Source organism: Motacilla alba, chromosome 1A (assembly GCF_015832195.1).
Source record: "Motacilla alba alba isolate MOTALB_02 chromosome 1A, Motacilla_alba_V1.0_pri, whole genome shotgun sequence".
Lineage (NCBI taxonomy): Eukaryota > Metazoa > Chordata > Aves > Passeriformes > Motacillidae > Motacilla > Motacilla alba.
The window spans coordinates 14,509,454-14,533,875 of NC_052031.1; the positions used below are offsets into that span (position 1 = coordinate 14,509,454).

General features: G+C 43.1%; 1 protein-coding gene across 2 annotated transcripts in view; it reads right to left on the bottom strand.

Annotated features, from left to right (window-relative positions):
* The window catches only part of LAMB4 (laminin subunit beta 4), a 41,169-nt gene extending 18,318 nt beyond the window's left edge, over positions 1-22,851 (bottom strand). For both annotated transcript variants that reach the window (XM_038155635.1, XM_038155633.1), the window contains exons 1-21: positions 22,777-22,851; positions 21,209-21,271; positions 19,830-19,987; positions 16,628-16,763; positions 14,939-15,012; positions 14,133-14,321; positions 13,922-13,985; positions 13,167-13,381; positions 12,163-12,283; positions 11,441-11,629; positions 10,666-10,845; positions 9,858-9,967; positions 9,321-9,400; positions 8,209-8,359; positions 7,149-7,280; positions 6,250-6,435; positions 4,937-5,058; positions 4,126-4,246; positions 3,036-3,213; positions 1,556-1,699; positions 1,120-1,351 (exon numbers count right to left, since the gene is read on the bottom strand). In XM_038155635.1, coding sequence (XP_038011563.1) covers positions 1,120-1,351; positions 1,556-1,699; positions 3,036-3,213; positions 4,126-4,246; positions 4,937-5,058; positions 6,250-6,435; positions 7,149-7,280; positions 8,209-8,359; positions 9,321-9,400; positions 9,858-9,967; positions 10,666-10,845; positions 11,441-11,629; positions 12,163-12,283; positions 13,167-13,381; positions 13,922-13,985; positions 14,133-14,321; positions 14,939-15,012; positions 16,628-16,763; positions 19,830-19,987; positions 21,209-21,242 — 2,816 coding nt within the window. In that variant the 5' untranslated portion in view covers positions 21,243-21,271; positions 22,777-22,851. The remainder of the gene's footprint in view (positions 1-1,119; positions 1,352-1,555; positions 1,700-3,035; positions 3,214-4,125; positions 4,247-4,936; positions 5,059-6,249; positions 6,436-7,148; positions 7,281-8,208; positions 8,360-9,320; positions 9,401-9,857; positions 9,968-10,665; positions 10,846-11,440; positions 11,630-12,162; positions 12,284-13,166; positions 13,382-13,921; positions 13,986-14,132; positions 14,322-14,938; positions 15,013-16,627; positions 16,764-19,829; positions 19,988-21,208; positions 21,272-22,776) is intronic.
* Positions 22,852-24,422: the final 1,571 nt, after the last annotated feature.

A 24,422-nucleotide genomic window follows, 5' to 3' on the forward strand; every position in this document is an offset into this window, starting at 1 on the left:
GTATTGTTGCATGCTCTGTCTGACATGTTCTGCAAACCTGGGGTAATGGCTCTTTCAAGGTGCTGGTGGCTGTGCTGTTACCTGATCTGGTGGGGGCTTCTGGGGCTCTCTGGGGGCTCAACCATCCTGCCCACCACCACTGTCTCTGCATCCCAACCGCCACAATCCTGCAGCTACAGCAACAACAGCACAGAGGCTTCTGGAGCATCCTCAGTCTGCTGTGGCAAGTGGGAGCACAGCTCTCCATATGTATACGGGCAAGGCTAAAATACTTGGCTATCTGATTATCTTCCCCTTGGGGTCTGGAGATCCTGCAAAGCCACAGGGCAAGAACTGTTTCAGTCTCCCATTTTTAATCTGTTTGCCATCTAAGTAGAACAGCCAAAGACTGTATTGTCTAAAAGCACTGCAGGAAAAGTTCAACAGTTTTCATGAGGAAAACCTCTTAAAAATTAATGACAAGGTACAGTCCAGCCGAACCAAACTAAGCAAACTTAATTTTGATGTCCATGTTGAACTGCGATACTGCTGCCAGCGTGCAAAATAAAAAAGAGGAGCAGTGCTCTGAATGGAGCTGGAACATGTGGGAAAAGTCATTTGCTGGTGACACGGAATTAATACGACCAGCAAAGAGGGCACATTTACTTAAACTCCTTGAAGGTAATTTCAGGTATTAAAATGAGTATTCAGCACAATATTCAGCCTCTTGGCTAGCCTCTTGCTGAATTTTAAATTTGAAAGCTGGCAATTTGGAACCTGTCAGAAGTCAGTTTATCCCACACACAGTGCTTTGTACGTGTCTCCTAGTACATGGTGCCATGGTGTCCATGTGTCAAATGCCTTCTTGCAGGTAGCCCGCTGCAATGCTGGGTACATGCCCTGCCTGCAATCCACCCACAGGCACTGCATGCACATTCCCACATGCAATAGGTAATAGCAATGAAATAGGTACCTGGCATTGAGCAGCCAGGCCCAGTTTCATGTCTACATGGCCTGTTAAGGTCATTGATGTCAATGGCCTCTTAAGGTCATTGATGCATTTGTAGGCCCCCAGCTACACAGGCATTTTGAAGACCACCAGTGTCTGCTGGAGCTTTGCAGCACTGCCCATGAACTGACCTTTCACAGTGGCTTCCAGCGGTGAAGCCGCGGCAATTGAGGCACTCTCCGGTCAGGGGGTCGCACAGCTCCGCGTGGCCATTGCAGAGGCAGGGCCGGCAGTGGGGAAAGCCAAAGTACCCGGCCAGGCAGCGGCTGCAGCGCTGGCCGTCCACCTCCCGGCGGCAGGAGCACTGCCCTGTCACCTGGTCACACAGCGTGCTCAGCGAGCCTTGCGGGTGGCACTCACAGGCTGGAAAACACCCAAAGCAAAGCTGTGTCCTTAAAGCATTCCTGCTAACCCATCTCATCACTGCTCAAAGGCAGCAGGGATGGAAAACCTGTTATTTGTGGGAACATTTTTTCTGTTGCTTGACACATAATCTAGGATTCGAAGCCCTAAAACATTGGGGTATGCTAGTGGTACTGGTAGTGGTGCTGGCTGCAAGGCACTCACCGTAGCAGCCGTGGAAGCCGAAGCCATAGCTGCCTGCAGAGCAGGTGTCACAGCAGCGTCCCACGACGTTGGCCTTGCACTGACACTGGCCCCCCAGTTTACTACAGCTGGCATTCAGCGACCCTTGGGGATTGCACTTGCATGCTGGCAAGGGGAAAGAAAATCAAAACAGGTTTGGTGGTCAAGGAGTTTTACTGCTCTCATCAGCTTGCAGGTTTCACAATTGAAAATAGGTAGGAAAGAGCTTGATTATTCTTCTCAGGGGTTCACTAACCTGATGATTGCCATAGTTTAGATCATTTGATGGTGTAGCACCAACAGTGAAGGCACTGCCTTCAGCACACATTTGGGGTAGGACAGAAAGGGAGTAGCAAAGTGTAGATCCAAATAGAGACATCCTGAAGTCTAGAAAGATTTGCTATAAATCTGCATCTAGCTGCAGCACTGGACATAACCTGCAAGCTGCATTTAGTCTGCATCTGTGTACTGTTTGTTTCCTTCTGGACAACTTGGACTAACTTGTTGAGTGAAGATGCTCTGCTAACCCCCAGAGTATGTTTGCCCAGAATGCTCTGGAAAGCACTAGAAAACCAAAGTGCCACATTTCATTGGAAGAATCTCATCACTTTAGGAATCAGGCCAATAGGGAGTTAGCTCAGCCCAAGCCTAAATGAGGGGTTCACTGGTTGCACAGCTGTGACCTCATTGCCTGATGTTAAAGTGAGGCATCAATGCTAAAAATTGCCCAATCCAAGCAGATGCCATCACTTTGGAGGCATTGCTGCTAGGCTCCCTGAACAAAGCTGGCCACCAAAGTTGCCCAGAAAGGCCCCTCCTGTTACTGGAAGTGCAGAGAAGTTCCATTTCTCTGGGACAAATACTTGGGAAATTCCCTGAGCTACTGAGCCCAGCTAGTGGTGGGTCCAGGAAGCTGCCTTGGAATTTCAAACCCCACCTGCCGCTGCCTTCTTACTGGAATATCATCAAGGTTTTCTTGGTGAATCTCTTCCAGTACACCAACTTATGTACCACCACGTCTGGAATCTTACCAAGGCATTCAGCTGGCATGCAGCATTTAGAGAGAGGGCTTGGAAACTTCTCTGTCATTTAACAGCAGCCAGAAAAGAAGGAAAGTTACTGCCTTGGCCATATGATAAAGGCATCTGATTCAAATGCTTTTCAGAAGACACAAAACCCACTACCATGGTCCCTCTCATGCTGCTCCATGAAGCCCATCAGGAGTGATGGACTCTGAGATTCATGCCACCAAGAGGTGTTTGCAGCCCACGCCGGGGTCAGCGGGATATACCCTGCACATCCATGGATATCACATGCTGACCATCTACCATGCTGACCATCTACCATCTATCTTCACTTCTACATCACTGCAGGCTGAGAGCTCTACAGTCAACATATCCTACAAACTCAAGGAAAAAGCAGCAACTGCCCAGAAGAGCTGCCTGTGCAGGCTGGTCCTTACCGACGGCGCCGTTGTGGATTCGGGCTGACAGGCTCGCGATGAGCCGTGCGCACGCTTCGGGCAGGACGTGAGGCCCAACTTCAGATGCAATTTCAATACAGCGATACTTCTGGTACTCATCTAAATCCTTTTCACTGCATAAGTTCTCCACAGATCCAATTCTGGGAATAAGTCCAAGCTTTGTTGTTAAGAGAGAAAAAAAAATATTTTTGCTTAGATATATTGAAAATCAGAATTTCCCACCTTCTCCTAATGTGCTTTCCGTTGCAATGACAGAGGCCTGGAGCACTGGGTTTCCAAATATGCAGTTGAGCCATTCTGTCATCTAAATTCACATTTATTCTCTGAAGGTCTAAACATTCCCTGAGTTCTTCAAATAAGAGAGACTGTTTTTAAAAAAATAAAATTATAATAAGACCTCTGATATATGCTCAGAACTGGTCTTGCTGTGCTGTGTTAGTGACTCCAAGAGTAGTGTCTGGCCAAAATTTTTACTTGTATTACTGTGATAGGAAAAAATTGGCTGAAGGTTCTATGTCCAAGTATAGCCAGCCCTTGCCAGGTCCAGTTCTGCAGGAGTAATAAGAGAAATCGACCTAAAAATATTTTTCTCAAGAGAAGGACCCAAAACTAACACCCACTTCCTGACTTGATGAAAACCTGGGAAATATCTGGAACTGATTCCCAGGAAATACAAGACTAATTTTACTTTTCCAATATAATCTTTAAAAATATCCATGATCCCAACAAATTAGAGATATTTAAGAGGAGCTGTAGAAATTTATATCCATAGCCACAGCATCTTATCAGCACATACATATGGACTGTGTTCATAATCAATGAGCAACAGATAGAGATACATGCAACCTATGCAACATGTATGACTTGTATTGCTCCATGAAAATTTAACCAGATACAATTCTGCCTTCCCATACAAAAATATGCAAACAATGCCAATGGAGAAAAACAGAAGCTGAATTTCTATTAAAACACACTATACCTTATTTAAAAGTACTTCTAGTAAGTCTGTAAATAAAAATATCACTGTGTATAAATACAACCTCGAGGGACTTGTGACAGAACTACTCACTGAGTCAATCAAGATGAATGATTTTGCCTTTTTGTCAGAGGCAGAGAGCTGGGAAAAATACACATCCACAAAGTATTCTGTCCCTGGCTCCAGGCAGACTGGAGTTTGCAGAATTGCAATCCTGTTTAGCAGAAATGAAGCACAGTTATAGCCAGGAGACAGGACAAGGCAAGTTTACTGAATGTTGTGAGCTCTCCCTTCCCTCTGTGCCTGCAAACTGATGCCTGCAGCCTGGAGCAAGCCCTGCTGCTGTGAGGAGCACACCCAGCCCCATGCTTGCAGGCTTTGGGAAAGCTGCAGGACTTCTTCCAGATGATTCACTAAATGCAATTTAATCCTGGGGAGATTAAACTGAAAATGGCAGGTTTTACTGCTTCTAGCAAGGGGGTTTGCAACTTACTGTTCACATTCATCCCTTCCTGTCCCTATTTGATCAAGACATCCTCTTAGCTTCTCTCTGTTCTTAACACAGGTCCAAGCTTAAAAGCTGGTTTTGAAAGTAGACTAGGACAGTGACTTTAAGTCAATATTTCCTTTCTATTCTGAAGCAGCTGGAGTTGGATCTTCACCAGAGCAACCAACCCCAGCTGGATCTCAGGCTGCTTTCCTGGGTTTGGCAAATGTTTGCCAGATTAAGCACTGGGGCATCAGACTTCCTCAGAGCCTATGTAGTATTGTGGTGTGCCAGCAACAGAAAAGGCCACACGTGTTTCTGATATCCCAACTATCCCACACATGTTGCTCTGCAGTGCTTCAGTAAATGATTTGTACACAGAAGATCTACAGGCAAAAAAGACAGCAACAGTCAGACCTCTTTGTAGCTGGGAGAGGCAACTCATGTGGCTCCTGTGAAGGGACCTTGTTTTTGCAGTGTTGACCTGACAAGATACCAGCAGTCTGGATGGCAACGCTTGCAAGCCAGTCTTCCAAGAACTATAAATCAAAGACAAAAATTATGGCTATATTTTGTATCTGAAAAATCTGCTTTCTCTTTGCAAGTGTTAATGAAAGCCACCTGAATCACTGCACACTGCAGTGACAAGACAGACTTTCTCTTTATTCTTTACAGCACTGAAAAACAATGTTATTTGTGAAAAATTCATTGTATTTGCAATAGATAATGAAAAGCAGAGACGGAAATGGGACCTCAGCTGGTTCAAATGGAAACAGCTCTGTTAGAGTCATTGGAGTTGTTTCTTTTCTTAGCACAGTGTTTTTCTGGAGATATCCCTCATTAGCTGCCTTCTCATACATCTAATAAGAAATAGTAAACATAAAAGATTTTGTAACAAATGTATTTAAAACCCAACTCTTCAATCCTCAGACAGAAAAAGCTACCTCAAACTAGCCCACTGAAAAATTGTTCCAATGTTTCAAGACACTGGGAGATTGTTTTGTCTCAGAGTGCCAGTCAGAGAACAGAACACAATAGACAGCAGGAAAATCTTGAGTTGTGGGACTGTCCCAGAGAATTGCAAAAGAGTAAGGAGTATGCAAAAGCTGGTACCAATAAAACACTTGCGTGTGTTTTGGAAGACATGGGTAAGGACTTGAGTTTAACCAGATTTGGATTAACAGATTTCCCTAGACATGTCATCATCATTAAGAAATCTTCTCAAGGCACAAAATAGTAATTTGACCATTTTCCTACAATTTTCACACATCTCAGAGTCCAGATGGAACAACTGGGAAGCAGGATGCCTGCAAAAGGCCTGGATAAGTATCTACACAGGTTACTCCTGCCTGTACACATTTTACTGCGCAAAAAATCCCAGCTAGGAGTACAGGATGCTTGTCTAAAAGGACCTGCATTTTCCATGCAGTTTTTGAGTAGAGGTCCAGTCCAAATAAAGGTGCCAAAAGAGAAACATTCAGGAGATGAAATCTTGGCCAATGCTTAGAAAACACTTTTAATGCTGATTTTTCATATTTGAGTGGAAAGGGTTAAGGGGGTCAGTGGAGGACACATTACTTGGTTGGTAAGGCAATTTGTTAATTTGGGTGAAAAACCAAGCAATTTTAATTTTAGTTTTAAAGAGTAGGACAAGTTGCTCATCTAATTATTTACAAAATAGACCTTACACCTATCACAACATCCCAAGACACACAAGACATCACAAGTACCTCGGGCTCATAGCGAACTGTGATGTCAAAGTCCATAGCAAAGGGAACATTGCTGATGACAAATCTCAGCCCAGCTCCGCTGGGCACGCGGGCGAAGCCGTGTCCTGTCCATGTGACATCCCGACCAGCGCTGGGCTGCCGGAGCACCAGCGCCAGATCCCAGTCCTGTCCAACCTGCATCGCACCCTGCAGAGACACACGGGCATCTTCAACAACGCACAGAGTCAAATTACAAAAGAAACAAAGTCAGAAAAAAATAAAGGAAATATTTTTGCCACATTGTTTACTTATTTTAGCCATCAGTCTCACTTTCTGAACAAGCTTGAGATTGACAATCTAAGAACTCTCCCAAAGGTAGGATATCTGGGGACACATGTAAAGGGAAGCTTCCTATAACTTTGCAGCAACAGCAATAAGAGGGACCAGAATAATCCACTCACCTCTGAATATTTGCCATCTCCAAACATTCACATTGCAAACCTTAAATAAAGTAAGCCTGATTTCATACATGGCTGGACCATTCCATTATAGGAAAGATACGTAAATATCAGTACTTACAATGGCTGCATTTAAGTGCAGGAGGTACCATGCTAATGCCTTGGTAAACTTGTTGGAAATGTCTTGCAACCAAAAAAGAAAATTACCTTTCATAAGGAATTTTCTCTTCCAAAAATTCATGGAACTTGAGTCTACAAAGGCACCGGACACAGCAGAGCAAGCCTGTCAGTGTGAATAATAAAATGTCCAACCCAACTGTGTACCAAAAAATTTATTTGTGTCAGGATTGTAATGTCTAAGACTGCAAATCCCATGCGCTCAGACATTTCCTTGCCCTTTGTTACAAAATAAAATGTTATTATTTCATCTAAACTTAAGTAACTGCTCAAGTACCAATTTACCTGTTCCAGTCCAGATTTCCTTACAGTTCGTTTCTTATTCCTGTTTAACACAATCTTTCCATTTTCAATCATGAACTCATAGCCTTTCTTCTGGAAGTAGATGTCACACCTTGGAAGAGTGCTTGGCTGAACCTATGAAGTAATAAAAGAGGAGCAGCACTGTCTTGACAATGTTGAAGGGCGGTAAGCAAGTAAATGAAAATCCACATTCTTAAAACAAGATCTATTCTCACTGAGAGAAACTCTAAACTGTGGCCCAGCAGCTGCTGGAAACCCTTTTCCCTCACTTCCTTAAAATTAACTTGCACTTTTCCCTCATAAGCTATGTCCCAGACATCTGTTTTCCATTTAATTATTTGACTGTAGGATAATAACTGATTGTGATTATAGCTAAATATTTGTGGATGCGACCTGCAAATAAACATTTTTTTATTATTCCTTATGTATAGTTTCTGTACAACATGTCAGAGAAAAAATGTTAGCAAAAGCATAGTCAGAGGAAGAGATGCATTCCAGGCTTGCACTCAGCATGGGGAACAACTACCCCCATGTTAAAGGGGGGAAAAAAATTAATTTTTCTAAAAACATTACAGATGGATGCCAAATTCTTGAGGAAATTAGGCTACAATCAATGATGTTATATAAGGCAGAAGGAATTAGGCCAATGGAGCAGAGAGCAATTTGATTCTTCCCTTGCTGGAGATTCCCAGAAACAAAACATTTAATGAGAGCTATTGGCAACTCAAATACTTTCCTCTAATTTAAATAATTAAATTTATTTCTCTGATTCATGATAGACCAGCCTGCACTTGAGAAGCAGCAAGGGCAGCTTTGCAGGTTATACCACGCTGTAATGACTGTCCCTTTTTAACAGCCACAGTTACGGAATAGTCATGTCCACAAAAAACAAAGACAAACTGACAATGGTCAAGGGGCTTGTTTTGCATTTTGCTGCTGAAGAACTGCTCCCCAGGCAGGGCTCTCCTCCTCAGCCTCATCTCCCATGTGACCACTGCAATGATCCCCTCTCAGTACAACACCCAAAAAGCCAAATACCTACCAAGGGTGCAGAGCCAGAAAGGGGCCTTGCATGCTCAGCTTCATAAATATAATAGTCCAGGGGTAGAAAGAAGTACCCTGGAGCTGGCTCGTTGCACTGGCGGCTCACGATGTTGGGCAGACACTCGCACTGACCGTCCTGCAGCGAGCACCTGCGGGAGGAGGTGGAAAAGGGAGGACATCAGAGTGGCACAGCTGGGTCCTCACAGCATGAGGGCAGCTCACACCCACCCTTGTTCCACCTTTGCTTAATTTCTCTCATTGCTGGATTACCTCCATTACTAAACTTCTTCCTATCATCCACCTCCTCTGTTTCTGATGCTGAATTTATTCAATGCTACTTTTCCATGACTTCAGAGTTCACAACCTCCTTTGTCTTTGTCTGTTCCATACCTGAAGCACTGATCCTTTTGTTTCCTGAGCATCTGTTACTGTCTATTACTGTATCATTTCTTGTATCTTTTTCAATAAGAATCACTCTATCACAATTCTTAATAATCTGTCAGCCACAATTATGGAGGCCAGGCATGAACTCAGAAGGAGTGATGTGATATTGAATGTTTTCAGACGCTTACACGTATATTTAACACACCAGGTGGTTTACCTGCTCACAAAGAGCTGCTCTACAGCATGGAATTGTGTGCTCCTCTGTCTGAAGCCTAACAGCAGTAGTGAAGACCCCTGCCCAACAGATTTTTGGAGTAGTCCAATTGAAACCAACCTTGCTTCTAAAATTATACATTTTAAATAGGACCCAGAAAAAAAAATTCTAGCATTGAAGGTAGGAAGCTAAGTTAAAAATCTCACCTCTAACTTCTAATTTCTAATAATATTAGGGCCTCTGGTTTTCTCAAAGCATGTTTTATATTTCATATTAAAGACCTCTAGGGTCAACCAGATTTGAGGTTGGCTTCAAAGGAAATAGGTAAATCCCCTTACCACAAATAAATTTCCAATATCTCCACCCAACTTTACACTGTTTGTATGTGATGAAATTCCATCTACATTCTATTTTCCTATCTGTACTGTGACTGTATTAATCTAACCAGAAAATCTAGCCTAAGAGTTTATAAAAATTAAAACCAAGAAGGAACTTGGAGAACTTTAACTTACAAGTTATTTTGGGATCCACCAATATCACAGTCACATTGGGAACAGCCATACAAGCTGCTGCCAAGACCCCAGTATCCTGCCTGGTATAAAAAGAAAGGTTCTTTTATGGCAAATTTTTAAGTATGCAAAGCAAAACAAAACTAGTTCTGCTGGATGAACAATGGAGCACTACTGTGCTTGGCCATGGGAGATGGCTCCTCTTACCAGATAGCAGGGGTGCCCAGCCACTGCAAGAGCCAGATATTTACCCACTTGTACAAGCAAATTGCTCTGTAAACAGCTAAGATGGATCAAGGACATAATTTTGCATTTCCTTTCCTTCCTGGGAGTGCTCCTCCCCCTGCAATTTGGTTGCACAAATATTTGGGAGCAGTGAAAGAAAAGCAGACGTGTCAATGCAAATTGGGAGCATAAAGCTATGAAATTATTTTGAATTTTTGACTAATTGTTTACTTTTCTGGTAATGGAAAGGTGTGAGATGGGTGAGGAGACTTCCACAACCACATGCAGAAGCGAAACCAAAAACTGAGTACGTACAAGGCATCTCTCACAGCGCTGCCCTGTGGTGAACCTCTGGCAGAGGCACTCTCCCGTGGCAGGATCACAGACGGAGAAGGGCAAACTGCCCAAGGGATCGCAGTTGCAGGCTGCAGGGACAGAAAAGTGCAGTTACCTCTGCAGGGCCCAGTGACGGCCCAGGGGTGGCATTTATGTTAGATGTGGCATCAGCATGACAGGCAGCCTCCATCCTCCACACAGACACCCTGCAGATGAATGTGTCCTGGCACCCTCCAGCCCTCAAACTGCCCTTGGAAATGGACAATTTCCTCGGTGGAATCCTCTCTGGGGGGAGCAGAGGCACTGGCAGAAGGCCTCAGCAGTGGTTTGCCAAGTGCTGGGTACTGATCTGCACGGCAGTCCTTGTGTGTGGCTGAGCACCTGGTGTGGGTAAATGCGCTCACAAACCCACAGTGCACCTGGGCAGGGGAGGGATGTGCTTTCACCAAGCCTTTCTCCGAGGAATGGTTGGCTGGAAGTTCTTTTGGCAAGGCAGTAGCTCCTGTCATCTCAATATCCCTTTTCAATTAAGTTGCATATTTAATAACCTTTCTATTAACAACAGCCTGATCTGTTATGTTATCCTATGCATTCTGTAAGTGATTTTGCATTGTTTCAGTCTTGGATGCTGCACCAGAAACCTTGAATTTTGTTGATGTTAAATTACAGTAGGCAACTGGCTATTTTGTGACTCAAGTAGAGCATTAGCGTGTGGATCTGTGCATTCAACTACCTCCATGCCTCAAAAACGCTTTGGAAAGGAGACTGGAAGAGGTGCTTTACATACGCTGGCAGCCCAGGGGGTCGCTGCTGCTCAGCCCGTAGTAGTTCGCCTTGCACTTGTCGCAGCGAGCGCCCTCCACGTTCTCCTTGCAAGGGCAGCGCCCCGCCACCGTGCCCAGCGCGGGGTCCGTGCGGCTCTCGCACACGCCCCCGGGCAAGCTACCCTCGGGGTCACAGCTGCACGCTGCAGGCAGGGTCAGGGAGACACACAAAAAAAGCACAGGTAGATGTAAGCATGAAAATGTAATTACAGAGCTGCTGGTGATCTGCCTTGCCTCCTTAAGGACTTCTCATGGCAAGCAATTGCTACAATTAAATAACAACCAGAGCGTTTTCTCCATCCTGTGTTAATAATGAATTTAGGTCATCTTTCAGAAGAAGAGCTTTCATGTCTGAAAGATTATTTTTCTCGCATTTGGCAGGTATCTAGCAAAAGTTATTTACTCCTCCCATCATTTTGGAGCCTCTTCTGTAATCGCTGAAGGTCACAGAAGCAACATCACTACTGCTATTCATATTTATATTTATCTTGTTCAAGGAAAAAGATAGCTTTGCTGGATTTCTAAGCTCTGTTCAGCAAGGAGTTGGAATATGCAGCTCTTCACAACGGTGGTTGCAGGATACTGTAATGCAGCTGCTTAGTAGGGCAGTTTGGATGTCATGGGTTTGGTAACATTTTTACAACCATGTGGACATTTAAGCATGGGAGCTCAGAGCAAAGGGAACCAGAACAGCCCTGCTTTGGGTCACTCTTACAGAAGTTGAAAAGGCAAGCTTACGGAGGCATGGCCGAGGATCTGAGATGACTTTGAGTGGATCCTGGTAGAAGGAAGGTTTGCACCTGTCGCAGTGCTGGCCCGTGGTGTTGTCCTGGCAGTCCTCACAAACGCCACCGCTGACCCCACCGCTGGCCTGGTACACAGCCATGTCAAAGTGGCACCTGCTGGAGTGGCTGTTGCAGTTACAACCTGAAACCAAAGCAAACAGCGGGGTATTTCACATCATGTAAATGTTGTGGTCTGGCCACATTGCTGTCTGCACTTAACACAAGGTTACTGGTTACTTGTATGATTTCAGTGCCTAGCAAGATTATTCCCAGGCCTTGTGTGTGACAGCTGGGGGAAAAAAATTGGAATCTTCAGACAGAACTGTATCCTAAACTTGGAAATGCAGGTGAGTGTTCCTGATATGCAGTGGGGAACATTGCTCTGCTGAAGAAATCTCCAGCTGAATATTTGTGACAGATCCTAATAAATTATTCTTGTGTATATTGCGTTACTCATTATTATGGAAATGAATAATTTAGCCTTGTCTAAATTCTTGAAACAGCTCTTCCTCTTGTAGGATAACCCTGTACTTGTGAATGCAGGAATCTGTTTTTCTGGATGAGGCATGAAAAAGTCTCACTTCCAGAAACCTGGCCATCCCCTTATGGATTGGACTAGGATTGTGCCACACGCACTCCTGGCTATTAAAAAGGAAAATATCATGTTTGAGTTACGTTTGCAAGCATTATCTTGTGTCCCTTCAGCTGGCCTCCAGGGAGCATCATTGTAGAAATCTTTACATCTTTCACAAGAGAAACCTTCAGTGTTATGGTGGCAGATACATCTCCCATGGACCTGTAATGTGATGAGAACAGAGAGCAGAGAAGGTGACAAAAAAGGAGAGGAGAGGAGAGGAGAGGAGAGGAGAGGAGAGGAGAGGAGAGGAGAGGAGAGGAGAGGAGAGGAGAGGAGAGGAGAGGAGAGGAGAGATATTTGTTTAAGGTATGTCAGCAAGATCAGGAAAATTTGAAGCTCTTTGGCTCCCTCAGCTGACATAATTTTCAATTATTTGAGTAAAAGATCTGGAGAATCCCTCCAAACATTAACCAAATAGTTTTAAAGCCACTGAGCAACATTTAGAAAAAAATTACTGAAAGAGATATCAAAGGAGACATCAGCATTTTAGATTATTTCTCTCTCTCCCTATATGTCTTTATATTGTGATACATATTTTCCAGGAGAAAAAAAACTCTTGTTCCCAGAGGGAAAAAACTTGCAATCACATTATTGGAATTTTTAATAATCCATTTTTCATGGATTAGCTTTGCATTATCAACTATTCTTTGTGCCAATGCCTCCTCTCCCACTGCAGAGCCTCCAAGCCCAGCTGGAGTGTGGAATGCACCCAACAAGTGGCCATTCAAGTCTGCACATGCCATAGGCTGCTTACTGCATTACATTTGCACCATTACAGCTCTGGAATTTTGCTGCTATTATCAACACGTCTTGTCCCAGTTGCTTTTGAAACACCACAGTAGTGCCAACAAAGACAGCTTCTGTGCATTCCAACCCCGGGTTTTAAAGGAAGAGTCTGCATTGAAACATTTAACAACTAGCAGCTGCAAATGGCCAACCCAAAGACTATGAGAGATCTTCCTTCAGCTCCCTCCCTCCTTCTCTTCCTTCTCACAAACACCAATCAAGACTCCCCTTTTCGGAGACAGCGTTAAGGACGCACCATCCCAGACTGATGGAAAACATCTCCCCGTAGGTTCTGCATGGAATCACACTGGCTGGCATGGCCATTGCAAAAGCAGCTGCCCCGCACAACCATCTCATAGATGGCATAGTAGTACTTCTCAAGGGGATCACTGTGCCTCCTCCCAAGCAGAGCATCTCCAAGGGTGTGGAGTTTAGTAAAATTGATCCTTAGGTTTGTCAATGTAATGAGATCTGGAAGGAAAGAAGAGGAGAGATCAGGAGCTGGAGTTCAGTCTAAAATGAACAGTATGAAATCTTCAGCTTGAATCAGTCATCCAAGAATTTTGCCATAGTGAAGAAATAATGAAAATGATCCACTATTGGCCAAGATCAGTAATGCCTACAGTGGCAGTGCAGGGACCCACTCCTGGCACACAGCTGCATAAGTGTTAGCATCCTACTTGGTATGGCTTTGCATTTTCCCAGCCACTGTCTTCATGGGTTCATGTGTACCTCTGTGACTGCTCTCAAAAAGCAGTATGGAATGGGCCTGAATCCAAAGGGAAAGACAGTTTAGCTTCATGGATGTGCTCTGCAGAGCTTTGCTGTTTGTCCCCAGGGCTAGAGAACAAGATTGGCCCATTTAATTTACTAATACAATGTCTCCCTAAGATCTTTAGGTACCTAATTTTCAACATCATTGACTTACACCAGCTGAGCTGTTGACCCTTTCAGTGTAAAAACAAACAATATCAGCAAAGTGTCACTGGACAAAACATGTAGTGTCCATACCTTGGATATATGGCACATATGGATTTTCTATTTCAAAGCTGGGATCCAAGGCTTTTAAAACAACCTGCAAAACAAATCAATACAGCACTAGAGATGAGATGAGCAGCCACCAAAGGGATCAAAGGACAGGCCTCTGCTTTTAGCAGACACAGACAAGAGACCTTCAGTTCCACAAATGATTTGAACCATACAAACAGACACTTGACAGTACCTCGCCTTCAGTGGAGGGCTCGATGTCGGAATATCTTGAATCACAAACAACATCTCCAACACTTTTTGCTGGACCAGAAGAGATGTTGGGGAAAGAAGCTGCACAATCATGTGCAAAATATCGAAACACTTTCCAGGTCTTACCAAAATCAGTAGAGCGCTCAACCAGCATAGCTGCAGGCCGAAATGTCTGCAAGAAACATTTCAAGAATTCCCAAAGCCAGCATTAATAAGACACCTTAGGGGTTGTGATATTGATATTCCTCTTTGGAGGATGCTAAAATTTTGTATATGAGAGTTTATAGGCTCATTACAGGTACTGTGATAGTTACATGAGGTGTCTGAAAAAGCTCATTAGAACCTCTCTCCAGCAAAAAGGAAAGATAACATTTCAGATGGATACGTGATTGCTTTCTAAGTAAGGAAGTTTACCATAACAATTAGGAATTTAGTACAAAAAAAATGTAATCATCTGGATCATAATCGATATGCATGAACTGAACAAAATTGAAAGAGTAACTGCAGTTCAGATATGTCCTATATTTTTGGAGAGTAATTTTGCGAAGTATTTTTTCAGTTTTAATTCTTGGATTTATAGAAAATAGGTTCAGAAGGCACACGAAGCTGTTCAGTCTATCCTCCTCCTCTAAGGCAGGATCAACTATAATTTAACCATACTTGACAGGTGTTTATCTAACCTCTCCTTACAAACCTCTAAAGATGGAGCTTTCATTGCCTCTCTAAGCAATTTATTCCTGTGGTTAATTAGTGTATAATATTACATAAAAGCTCTGGTAAAAGATGTACCTTAAAGGTCAGGATAAGATGGCTGAATTGGAATAAAGTTTCTAGGTCCAATCTAATGCTGACATGGTCAATGCCTGAAAAGAGAATGAAAATGAAGTGCACAATGTGTACATTGAAGGGGTTGCTGAGACAGTTTTCCCATGGGGCATTTAAAGATGCCTTTTCCAGCAGAGCAGCTAGACCCTTTAGGGCATCCCCTGTGCACAAACCCGTGCAGCTGGCCCTCTCTCCGGGGCAATACCATGTGCTGCCTTCCTGGCACTGTCACCAGCAATGCTGCATGTCACTGAGACTGCAGGAGGTCGCTGAAGGTCCTGCTCACATAATTCAGACTGTAAATGATGGTCATAGCAGGGTGCTGGGTTTGTGTTTTTCTATATGCAGTTAGGTTTATTTTTTAAAATCCATTCAAATAATTCACTTACTGCTAAGAAAGAAAAAGAGAACTAATAAAATGAGGTATTTTTTCATGCTAAACAGAGGTGTTAAACCCTTCTACACTTCCAGAAATTTTTCATTAGCAGAACTACTGCACCAGGCATCTTCCAACACTGCAACGAATATGGAAAAAAACCTCCAGAGGTCCCACACTCTCTGTAGAGAGTTCCAGGAGCTCAGCTGATATCCCCATTGTACACATTTGGAGTCTCAGGACTCCTGCTGACCAGGCTGTGCATGAGACCTCATCCCAGAAGGAAGACTGAGAGAACAAGGAAAGCTCCTCTCACAGCTGGCCCACAGCTTTATTGGCAGTGGTGTCCAAAGCCAGTGACAGATCCTTACTAAACTCCATGAAAAAACAAGGCTTATGGATTTTCACCTGGATACTCAAAATAGAGGTAACATATTATCTTATTTTTCTATGACTTAACTTCCAACCAGTCAAATGCTTTTCACGTAATCCCTGTATGTCAAATAAGACAGAGTAAATGTTGTTCCTCCTAGCATGTCTTCCCAGAGAAGATGTAAGGATACTATCTTCATCAATTCTGGGATTGCACATATCCTCAGCAAGTTGCAGAGGACACCAAGCCTAGTGGTGCTGCTGACACATGTGAAAGATCAGTGACCATCCAGAGGGACCTGGAAAAGCTCGAGCTGTGGGCTCCTGGGAGTCTAGTGAGATTTGTCAAGACCAAGTGCAAGGTGCTACACCTGGGTTAGGACAACCCCAAAATCATACATGCTGGAGGATGAATGGATCAAGAACAGCCCTGCAGAAAATGAACTTGGGAATATCAGAATAAGGGAGCTGACAGCTAAGCTTTATTTAATTTTTTCCTAAACTATTATTTCTTTTAAAATAATTTTTAAATGGGTGTTTGTGTTTTACAGATGTTCTTTATATTACATCTGTAGGAAAATCTATATTTTGCCCCAAATGAAAATTCTCTGTCAGGGCAGACACCCTGTGGAAAATATATGTCTTTCATGTATGAGCAAGCATTGCCACACATCCTCTGGTCAGCTCTTGGAGGTGCTGAGTTTAAAACTTGTCCATAGAAACACAGACTTCCTGAAATCTTATCTTGCTACACACAGATGGGTTTTAATCACTCAGTATTACCTAATCAAAGAACAGATGCAGGGTTTTTTTCATCTGTTCATGAAGGCAACTTTGTGAAAGCCAATTATGTAAAGAAATCCCACAGTAACATTTTGCAATAATGTTTTCTCTGAGGAACTTACCATTTTCTGACTGCCACCACTTCTTCTTCCTTTCGGGCTCAAACGTTGTGATAACATTTTCGACCATGTGACTGTTGTGCTGGGTATAGGGATTATATGGGTATCTGGAATCACAGAGAAAGCACTTCTCTTCAGCCTAGAAAACAAAATGAACAAAATAAAAGCTTAATTTGGATTCTTCACTAAAAATTAGGTGGATGTACATACACTTATGCCATTGCAAGGCTTGAATCTGTCTTGTTGCTTTGGATGCCTGTGCTTTTAATCACTCAGGCTTTTCATATACAAGCCCAAGAGAACCATCATATGCACGAAGCATGCACACAGTAAGTGCTGGTCATGGTCTTCCCCAGGTACTTTATAAAAATTACACTTTTTCGGTTGTGGAGAAAGGATCTCAGTAAGACCAGGTGCAAGGTAAGTAGTTGGTTTGGGATGACACCACCACCCTGACCACTGTCAGTGTCTTTTGAAGCATAGGGGAACTGGGAAAGTTTAAAACCAATGCAAAGGAGGAAAACCAGGATATCAATAGGATACAAGGGTCTTATTTGAAAATGCTACAAGCAGAAGATGATTACCTGATAATGATTAACTGATATCTCAGTTCTGAATGAGAGGCTTTCATAGTGAGGGCAAAGAGTTCCTGTTTAAGGTGATAAGATGGGGATTGAGCTGGAGAGCAAGAAGAGGTGACAAGGCTAAGGTGCTTGGCTGGGAGATGGCCTGTGCTGGGCCATGGGGAGTGTCTGAGCAGCCATCACAGCCAGCAGGGTCCCCGGGAAGTGTTCAGCAGTGTGGGCAGGGGTGGATGCACTGCACAGGCTGAGTCCAGGAGATTTGGGCAGAGCGTAGTGTGAGGATGCAGGAACAAGCCACAGCAGAAGGTGATGCCCAAGGTGTGTGCCTGGCTGGTGGGAGCAGTGGCAGGAGGAAGAGGGGATGACACAGCACCCCAGAGGGAACTGAAGGAGGAGGCATGAGTTCAGTGCCCATGGCTGGGAGGCTGGAAATGACCCAGAAGGAGATGAGTGGCACACTCAGGATCCACAAAGAATTGGGAATGGCTTTAACATCTTTGCATTATGAAATCACCTGGGAATTTTTTGCATTTAAATAAATAAAGAGACATAGATTTACATAGATATAATTAATGTTTTCTTAAACGTGGTAATTTTGTATTATATTCAGTTATTCTATACCACACTTGACAAATGTATGAATGGACATTTTAGAAGACGAGCAAGAAACTAAAAAACAAAATACTCTGTCATCTCATTTCACAAAGCTCTGGTAAAGAGAGCTCAGGTTGTTGAAGCAGTTGGAAGGACCATGCATACTCACACATATTGTTTTTATAGACAAACAATATGACACTGGGACAACTTATGTTTAAGGTTGCTCCATAAAAATCTGTTCCAAAGACAAGCATGTGCATGTCCATGTCTGGCAGATCCCATTTGCTTCTGAATTGTGCAGCCTTGTACTCTCCTCAACACTGAGTGCCCTGTCTTTTCCTTTCAAAACATATGTAAGTAGTAAATCAAATCATTGAGCTAAAACCCACTTAACCTACATTTTAAAAACACTAAGACATATTAAAGACTAAAAATTACTTGTAGTGCTGCTTCCCAAACACAAAGCAGTTGAATTTTATTTTTTTCCCCATCTGAATCCCAGCTAAATCCTGGCTCTTGGTAGCTTGCCACATTGACTAATACCCACTTTCATGAGTAAGGTTTGCTCTTAAGAAATCTGGCACAGGTCATCAGGGGAGGAGAGGAAGAACTTTGGTTTACAAGATGTAAGATGCAAACATTCCTGGTCTGCCTCCAGCAAAGAATTCAAAATGTGCTGGTGAGAAAGCAAATTGAAAGTGGAGTGGCACTCTGATGCACTGTAGGTGCACAACACATTTAAGGCAAACTGATGGAACAGAACACATTGACAAAGGCTCTCTCTCTCTCTCTCTCTCAAGCTCTGCAAAGCAGCAGTTTGTAGTTTTCACCCTCTTCAGGAGATAGCCACCAGGGGTCAAGATATGCTGAAGCAGCATTAAATCACAGGGATTATTGCAGAACAGCTGCTCCTTTTCATGAGTCTGTATTTACATAATTGAAAGGATAAGTACAGGCAAATGAAAATAATAATTTTTTTATTCCTTTTTGATCTCCTCCTTAAAAGCAAGAATAAAAGGCAATCATCCAGCTTTAGGACCAGAAAGAGGATTCAGGCTATTTTAGCAAAGGAAAGAGATATATACATTTTGCAGAAAACTGTGGATACAATGTGCAACTTGGAGCAGTGCTTGGTTCCATGTCCATACTTTACTCTGCAAATGTGTCACAACATTAAGCTAGAAGGTCATAAACTGTAATTATTTTCAATTGCTTATAAATTAAGCTGTATTTTAAATTCCTCTTCAGCCTAGGCTATTATTTAGTGACAATATTTCTATTTGTGACAATTCATTAACTCAGTGGGACCAAGTCCTCCGGGATGTACAACAGGGGAATCCTCATTTCTGCACACCTTCCATATACCCTGTGGTTCCCCCTCCTCACTGCAGCCAGGGAGTGAGAGGCATCCCTCTGATCAGCCACATTTTGGATTTGCTGACCCACCCACATGGCCAAAGCCTGGACCACAGCATTAGGTCTTCCCTTTTCAGAGGTAAGGAGCTCTTTCTGCTTTCAGCAACATTGGCCTCATTTCAGATCAAGAGGAGAGTGTATGGTGTGAATCTCTTCACAGGCTGCCTCGGGTGTCAACACCATATGGACATGTCTTCTGGAGAAGGCCCTGCAGCCTGTGGGACCCCACTCCCCCTGCACTCACACACACAGACCGTGGGCTTCACCTCTGGGGCCTGAGTGGACTGAGAGGACTTGCAGAGCAAAGCTCCTTCAGAAATCCCTGGGCTCAATCCCTGTGCACCTCAGGGATGTTTCTCCCCCTTGAGAAGACACACATCACTGTGGAGGCTGTTTGCTGCCAAACCCTCCATATGTGCTGCAGTGAGGCACAGCCTTCCACCAGACTTAGTGTCACGCTGTCTGATAATTATTCAGGTAACTCCCACAGGAGCTGCCTAGTCTGGGCAAATTCCCCATACAGATGAGAATAAGGTTAGTAGCAAGAGTGAGAATATGGTGAGCGAGAGGAGTTCAGTTTATTAAAAAAAGAAAAAGAGCAAACCAACCTCTAGGTAGCCTATAATGCAGTACTTCTGAGGGCTGCTCATCCCACAGGTTGATGAGGCTGTCAGTTGCTTGCTGCGGCCCTGGAGAAGGTCCCCAAGGGCTGGGTGGCAGGACCCAGCTCCACAGTCATGCTGTGCATGCTGGGGTCTTATCAGCACTGAGCATAAAAGATGATCAAAGAAAGATTAAATTGTTTTATATAGCCAGCAGCATTCTCCAGACAAAATCAGTTAAATCCCAACACAAGCAGAAAACTCAATTATCCTTTGCCTGCACCCCTCCTGTCCTTAGTTACATATTTTTAAAAGAACTTCAGTAATGAACACACCATCTGCAAAACAATAATAAAAAGTACAGCTAGCATATTGCAAATCTATGCTAAAACTTAAATTTTCAGCACACTGGCATTTTTACTGAAAAGTAATGTGCCATGAGCAATAATTTATTATGCTTCCCACCCTGACATACCCATTGCCAGCAACTCTACAAAAGAGCATGTCAACTGACTCTGTGAATAGAGACAGATTTGAATTAATTCCACTTATTTCTGTTGAAATAAGTGTCCAAGTTATAATGGTGGAAATGAGACCACGATTGAGACCAGGGTTGATATCAGGGGTCTCCCAGATTTTCTTTTAATTTGCAATGAATCTCTTGTCCAGTGTCAGAACCCTGTCAGACCCCATGAAGTGGTCATTAATAAATTAAAAGAGTAATTCTGAATTCTCTGAATAATTGCAGGACTTTGTTTTGCCTGAAACAACTTTCAGTATCTTCCCTATCATATTAAGACTTCCCTTACAGGGCTTTTCCTTTTAAACAAGTTCTGTCCTGAAACTCTGCAAAGGAATGGGTACCTTTGAGGCTATATCCATCCAGCTTTACTTGGCTCAACTTGTTAGAAAAGGTGCAGTTAAAAAACCCCTACAACTGATACTTGAAGATCCCACAGAACACTAGGAATACAACTACAACAGTAAAAATACAGCATTTTGTTGCCAGATTTCAGTCTATGGCTCAGGCTATAATTCAGATGATGAGTGACACGACTCTTCAGATGTAAAGCAGTGCCTATGTGTAGTTAGCCTGCTCTTTTTAGCTATACAAACCCATGCTCATTACTCATTAGCAGATGTTGATTGCCCCTTTCAGGACCTGAATCAGACTCAATTACAATATGTATGTTTTCTTTGTACTTGAAGATATCATATCTCGTAGGTCTCTCACTGGCAGGAGAGTGGGGAATAAGGATTCACTGTCAAGTGTTTCTCAATGGCATTTTCTTAAAAGAAGTACTTCAACAAAATCTTGGAAAGGTGTGTAAATCACATGATAATATTATAAAATTGGCCTGAGTCACTGTAGCATCTGTACTTACTGAGGTGTAACAGGATGGCCAGCCCCAGCCTCATGCCTCCCCATCAAACTCTGACTGGTACTGCTGCAAGAGAAAAACTGGTCCATCACTTGGTCCTCTCGCTCACCAGGGCACACGGGTGTACCCAGAACCAGCCTTTAGTGAAGTGACAGAGATGTAATAAAAATAGAAAGCCTAAAAGGAAACCCTAGCTTTGATTTAGTTGTAGAAAAAACAAATCTCATGATGGAAACTTCAGCACTGAAACTGGGATGAAAGCAGAAGAGCACTTCACAAAGGCTTCCAGACAAGACCGTGAAAACATATTCACGCTTAGTATAAAATATAACCAGAATGTTATCAGCTAAAATACTGTAGTATTCAAACAAAAAAACACCTCAATTCTAAGCAGATTCAGCAGAGCTGTTTGCAAAGCTCGACTCTTTCTCTGGAGATTCTAGTTTATTTTCATTAACTTAAAAGATAGTCAGAGGTCCTAATGAAGATGCCACTGAGAAGTGCCTGATGTCAGGTGCTATGAATTTTGTCAGAAACCTGATACAAGTGCATCTTAAGGGGTAATGAAGAAAACCAGGTCATGTCAGCATCAATGCAAAAAAACTTGTACAGGGGAAACTCAGCATGAGTCCAAGAGAGATTGACTGTGGCATTATGGCATCCTTCCTCTCCCTATTTACCTGGAAGAAAGTAAGACTTGCCAGCACAAAAGTGTTGGCTAAACAAAAGGCAGCCATGGGTATAAAAGAAAGTCCAGCATCCTGCTACCAAGTAGAACTCCCAAACTAAACCTGTCCCAGTCTTTGCATCTTCCACCTTTCTCCACCTGTAGGAACCGGTGAGGCTGGTGTGTCCTGAAACAGTTCCAGCTGCTGGGGCATCCCTGTATGAGCATGCCCCAAGCACCGCTTCCCAGCTGTGTTCTTGTTCCTCATCCTCACACAGCCATCACTGTACCGAGTGAGCTTAAATGATATACACCCCCAGAGTAGTGGGAACAGAAACAAAAGCACTTCAGGTATTGCATGTGGGCTTGGTGCACCCAGCTCTATAGAGCACATGACAACAGCTGTACCTAGATGAGTACTTCAGCAACCAGAGGCAGGGAAAGCTAGCAAGGGTCACCAGGCTTTCATGATGCTGTCTGTCACTGTCACCTGCCACAACCACAGAGAGCGTGGCATGTGGCAGGGAGATGGTGCTGGTGAGCACCCATGCAGCTGTGCCTGGCTACAGAGAGACCTGGCCACAGACCCACTGTCCAAGGCAAAACTGAGCAAATACTTTCCCTCTGTGATGGACTTCAAATTTTATACTCTGTCAGAATAATGGACAGACTCAGAGATAATTTAAGCTGCAACCACTGCCACAGCACTGTTGTGAAACACAAGTGCCCCAGGTGAGCAATCTTGGCAGTTACACATCCAATTCCTACCTTAACACTGTGACATGTAATACAAGTGATACTCTCTAACCCTCACTCCCTTTAATGGAGAAACAAGGAGTAGAAAAACCCCGACATACTTTGGTTCCATGCTTAACAGGAAAATTAAATACTGAAGAGGTCTTACCTGGGTTCCAGGCAGCCAAGTGTCACAGCTGGGAATGAGCAGAGCTGAGCGAGGGAAGCAAGCAAAGGCATACTTGTGCACTTCAGCTGGAGAAGACAGCACGTCCCCCGAGGCACCAAGGTGTAGGTGAGAATGAGACCCAGCCTGCAACCTGTCAAAAGCTTGATTTGTGAACACCTTCTGCTTCTGGCATCAGCAAATATATTCACTGAAAGACAATTGTGACAGGTTAAGTTCATGGCAGAAAAAGTTCATGCAACTGAAAACAGAAGGCTGGGATTCTTAAAGTGCTGGCAAACAACACCTTGTTTGTTGTTTAATTAAACATCTGTTCAGTTGGTCTGGTTTGAAATCAAACATCAAAGTCTTTATAACTAGTTAGCATCAGAAGTCTAGTGGCTCTGGATTATCTGACCATGGGCTAAAAAGGATAACTCCTTACAGCAGGAGTGGGAATGGTCTGGAGGGCTGTTGGGGTTCTGAGGTGACTGCAAACATGCCTGCCAGACAGCTGTGATTGCATTTGTGTGGGCATATTGAGCCAAATCTGAAACAATTAAAACTCTGGATCATCAATGTGGGCACTAGGTTTTTGTCAATTTAAAGCTGAAGACAACAGGGCAACTTGAGTCATGGCTTTGCATTTCAGTACAAGTTTTGCCTGTAACTGTCCCCAGCAGCAAGCACAGGACAGGGACTGATGTGTGGGGTACAGCACAGTCACGGGCAACACGGGGATGGAGCAGCTCTGAAATAGTGCTCAACAGCTCATGTGCAGAACTGGCCACTGCTTTCTGCTGTCTTTATTGAAACGTGTGGCACTGTGATTCCAGTTTTCACAATGGCAGGTTGCCTTGAGACACAATTTTAGAGGTGACATATTTGTTATCAGTTCTCCTCTGACTGTTTGTAAGGCTTAATTCATGATAATCTGCCAAGTAGCATCACACATCCTTAAACAGAAGGTTTTTTATATGAGCAAAATATAGTTTTATAAATTAATCACTGCCTTTTCTTTTGGTTGTTTCTATTATTTTAGGGAAAAAAAAAGAAAGAAAGGTGGTTCTTTAATCCTATTGCAATGCTCAGTACTAAGTGCCCTCTGCCATTATTAAAATTAACTCTAGCAAAAATAATTCTTATACTTAATTTTTTTGAAATTATTTTCCTCAAATGCATGTGGAAATTACTTGTGAGAGACTTTTTTCAGGCTGATTTAATCTGCATTTGGTTTGCACTTATGCATGATTAATTATTTTACAGATGGTTTATACTTAGTGGGTTTTGGTATTCGGAAAAAGACTAAATGATATATTAAGATATTAATTTCACTTTTTATGTGCAAGCAGTATGTCAAATGTTGCCTGAAAGAGACACATATAACTGAAGAAAGTATTATTACTATGATGCTACTAAATTATAAAATGGTTGACATTTTATTAACATATTTCATGGGGAATTCAGAATTTGTTACAGAGAAGTTATGTGAGAAGTAAATATCGAGGAAGATTTATTTGCAGAATATAGACAGTCCTCTGTTCTGATTTATGTAGGACCCCAAGCAAGAAGGAGGTTTAAACTGCTTGAGGCAAGGATTAAGAAATTTCTTTCTTGCTTCTTTAATCTCTGCACTGGTAAAGGATCTG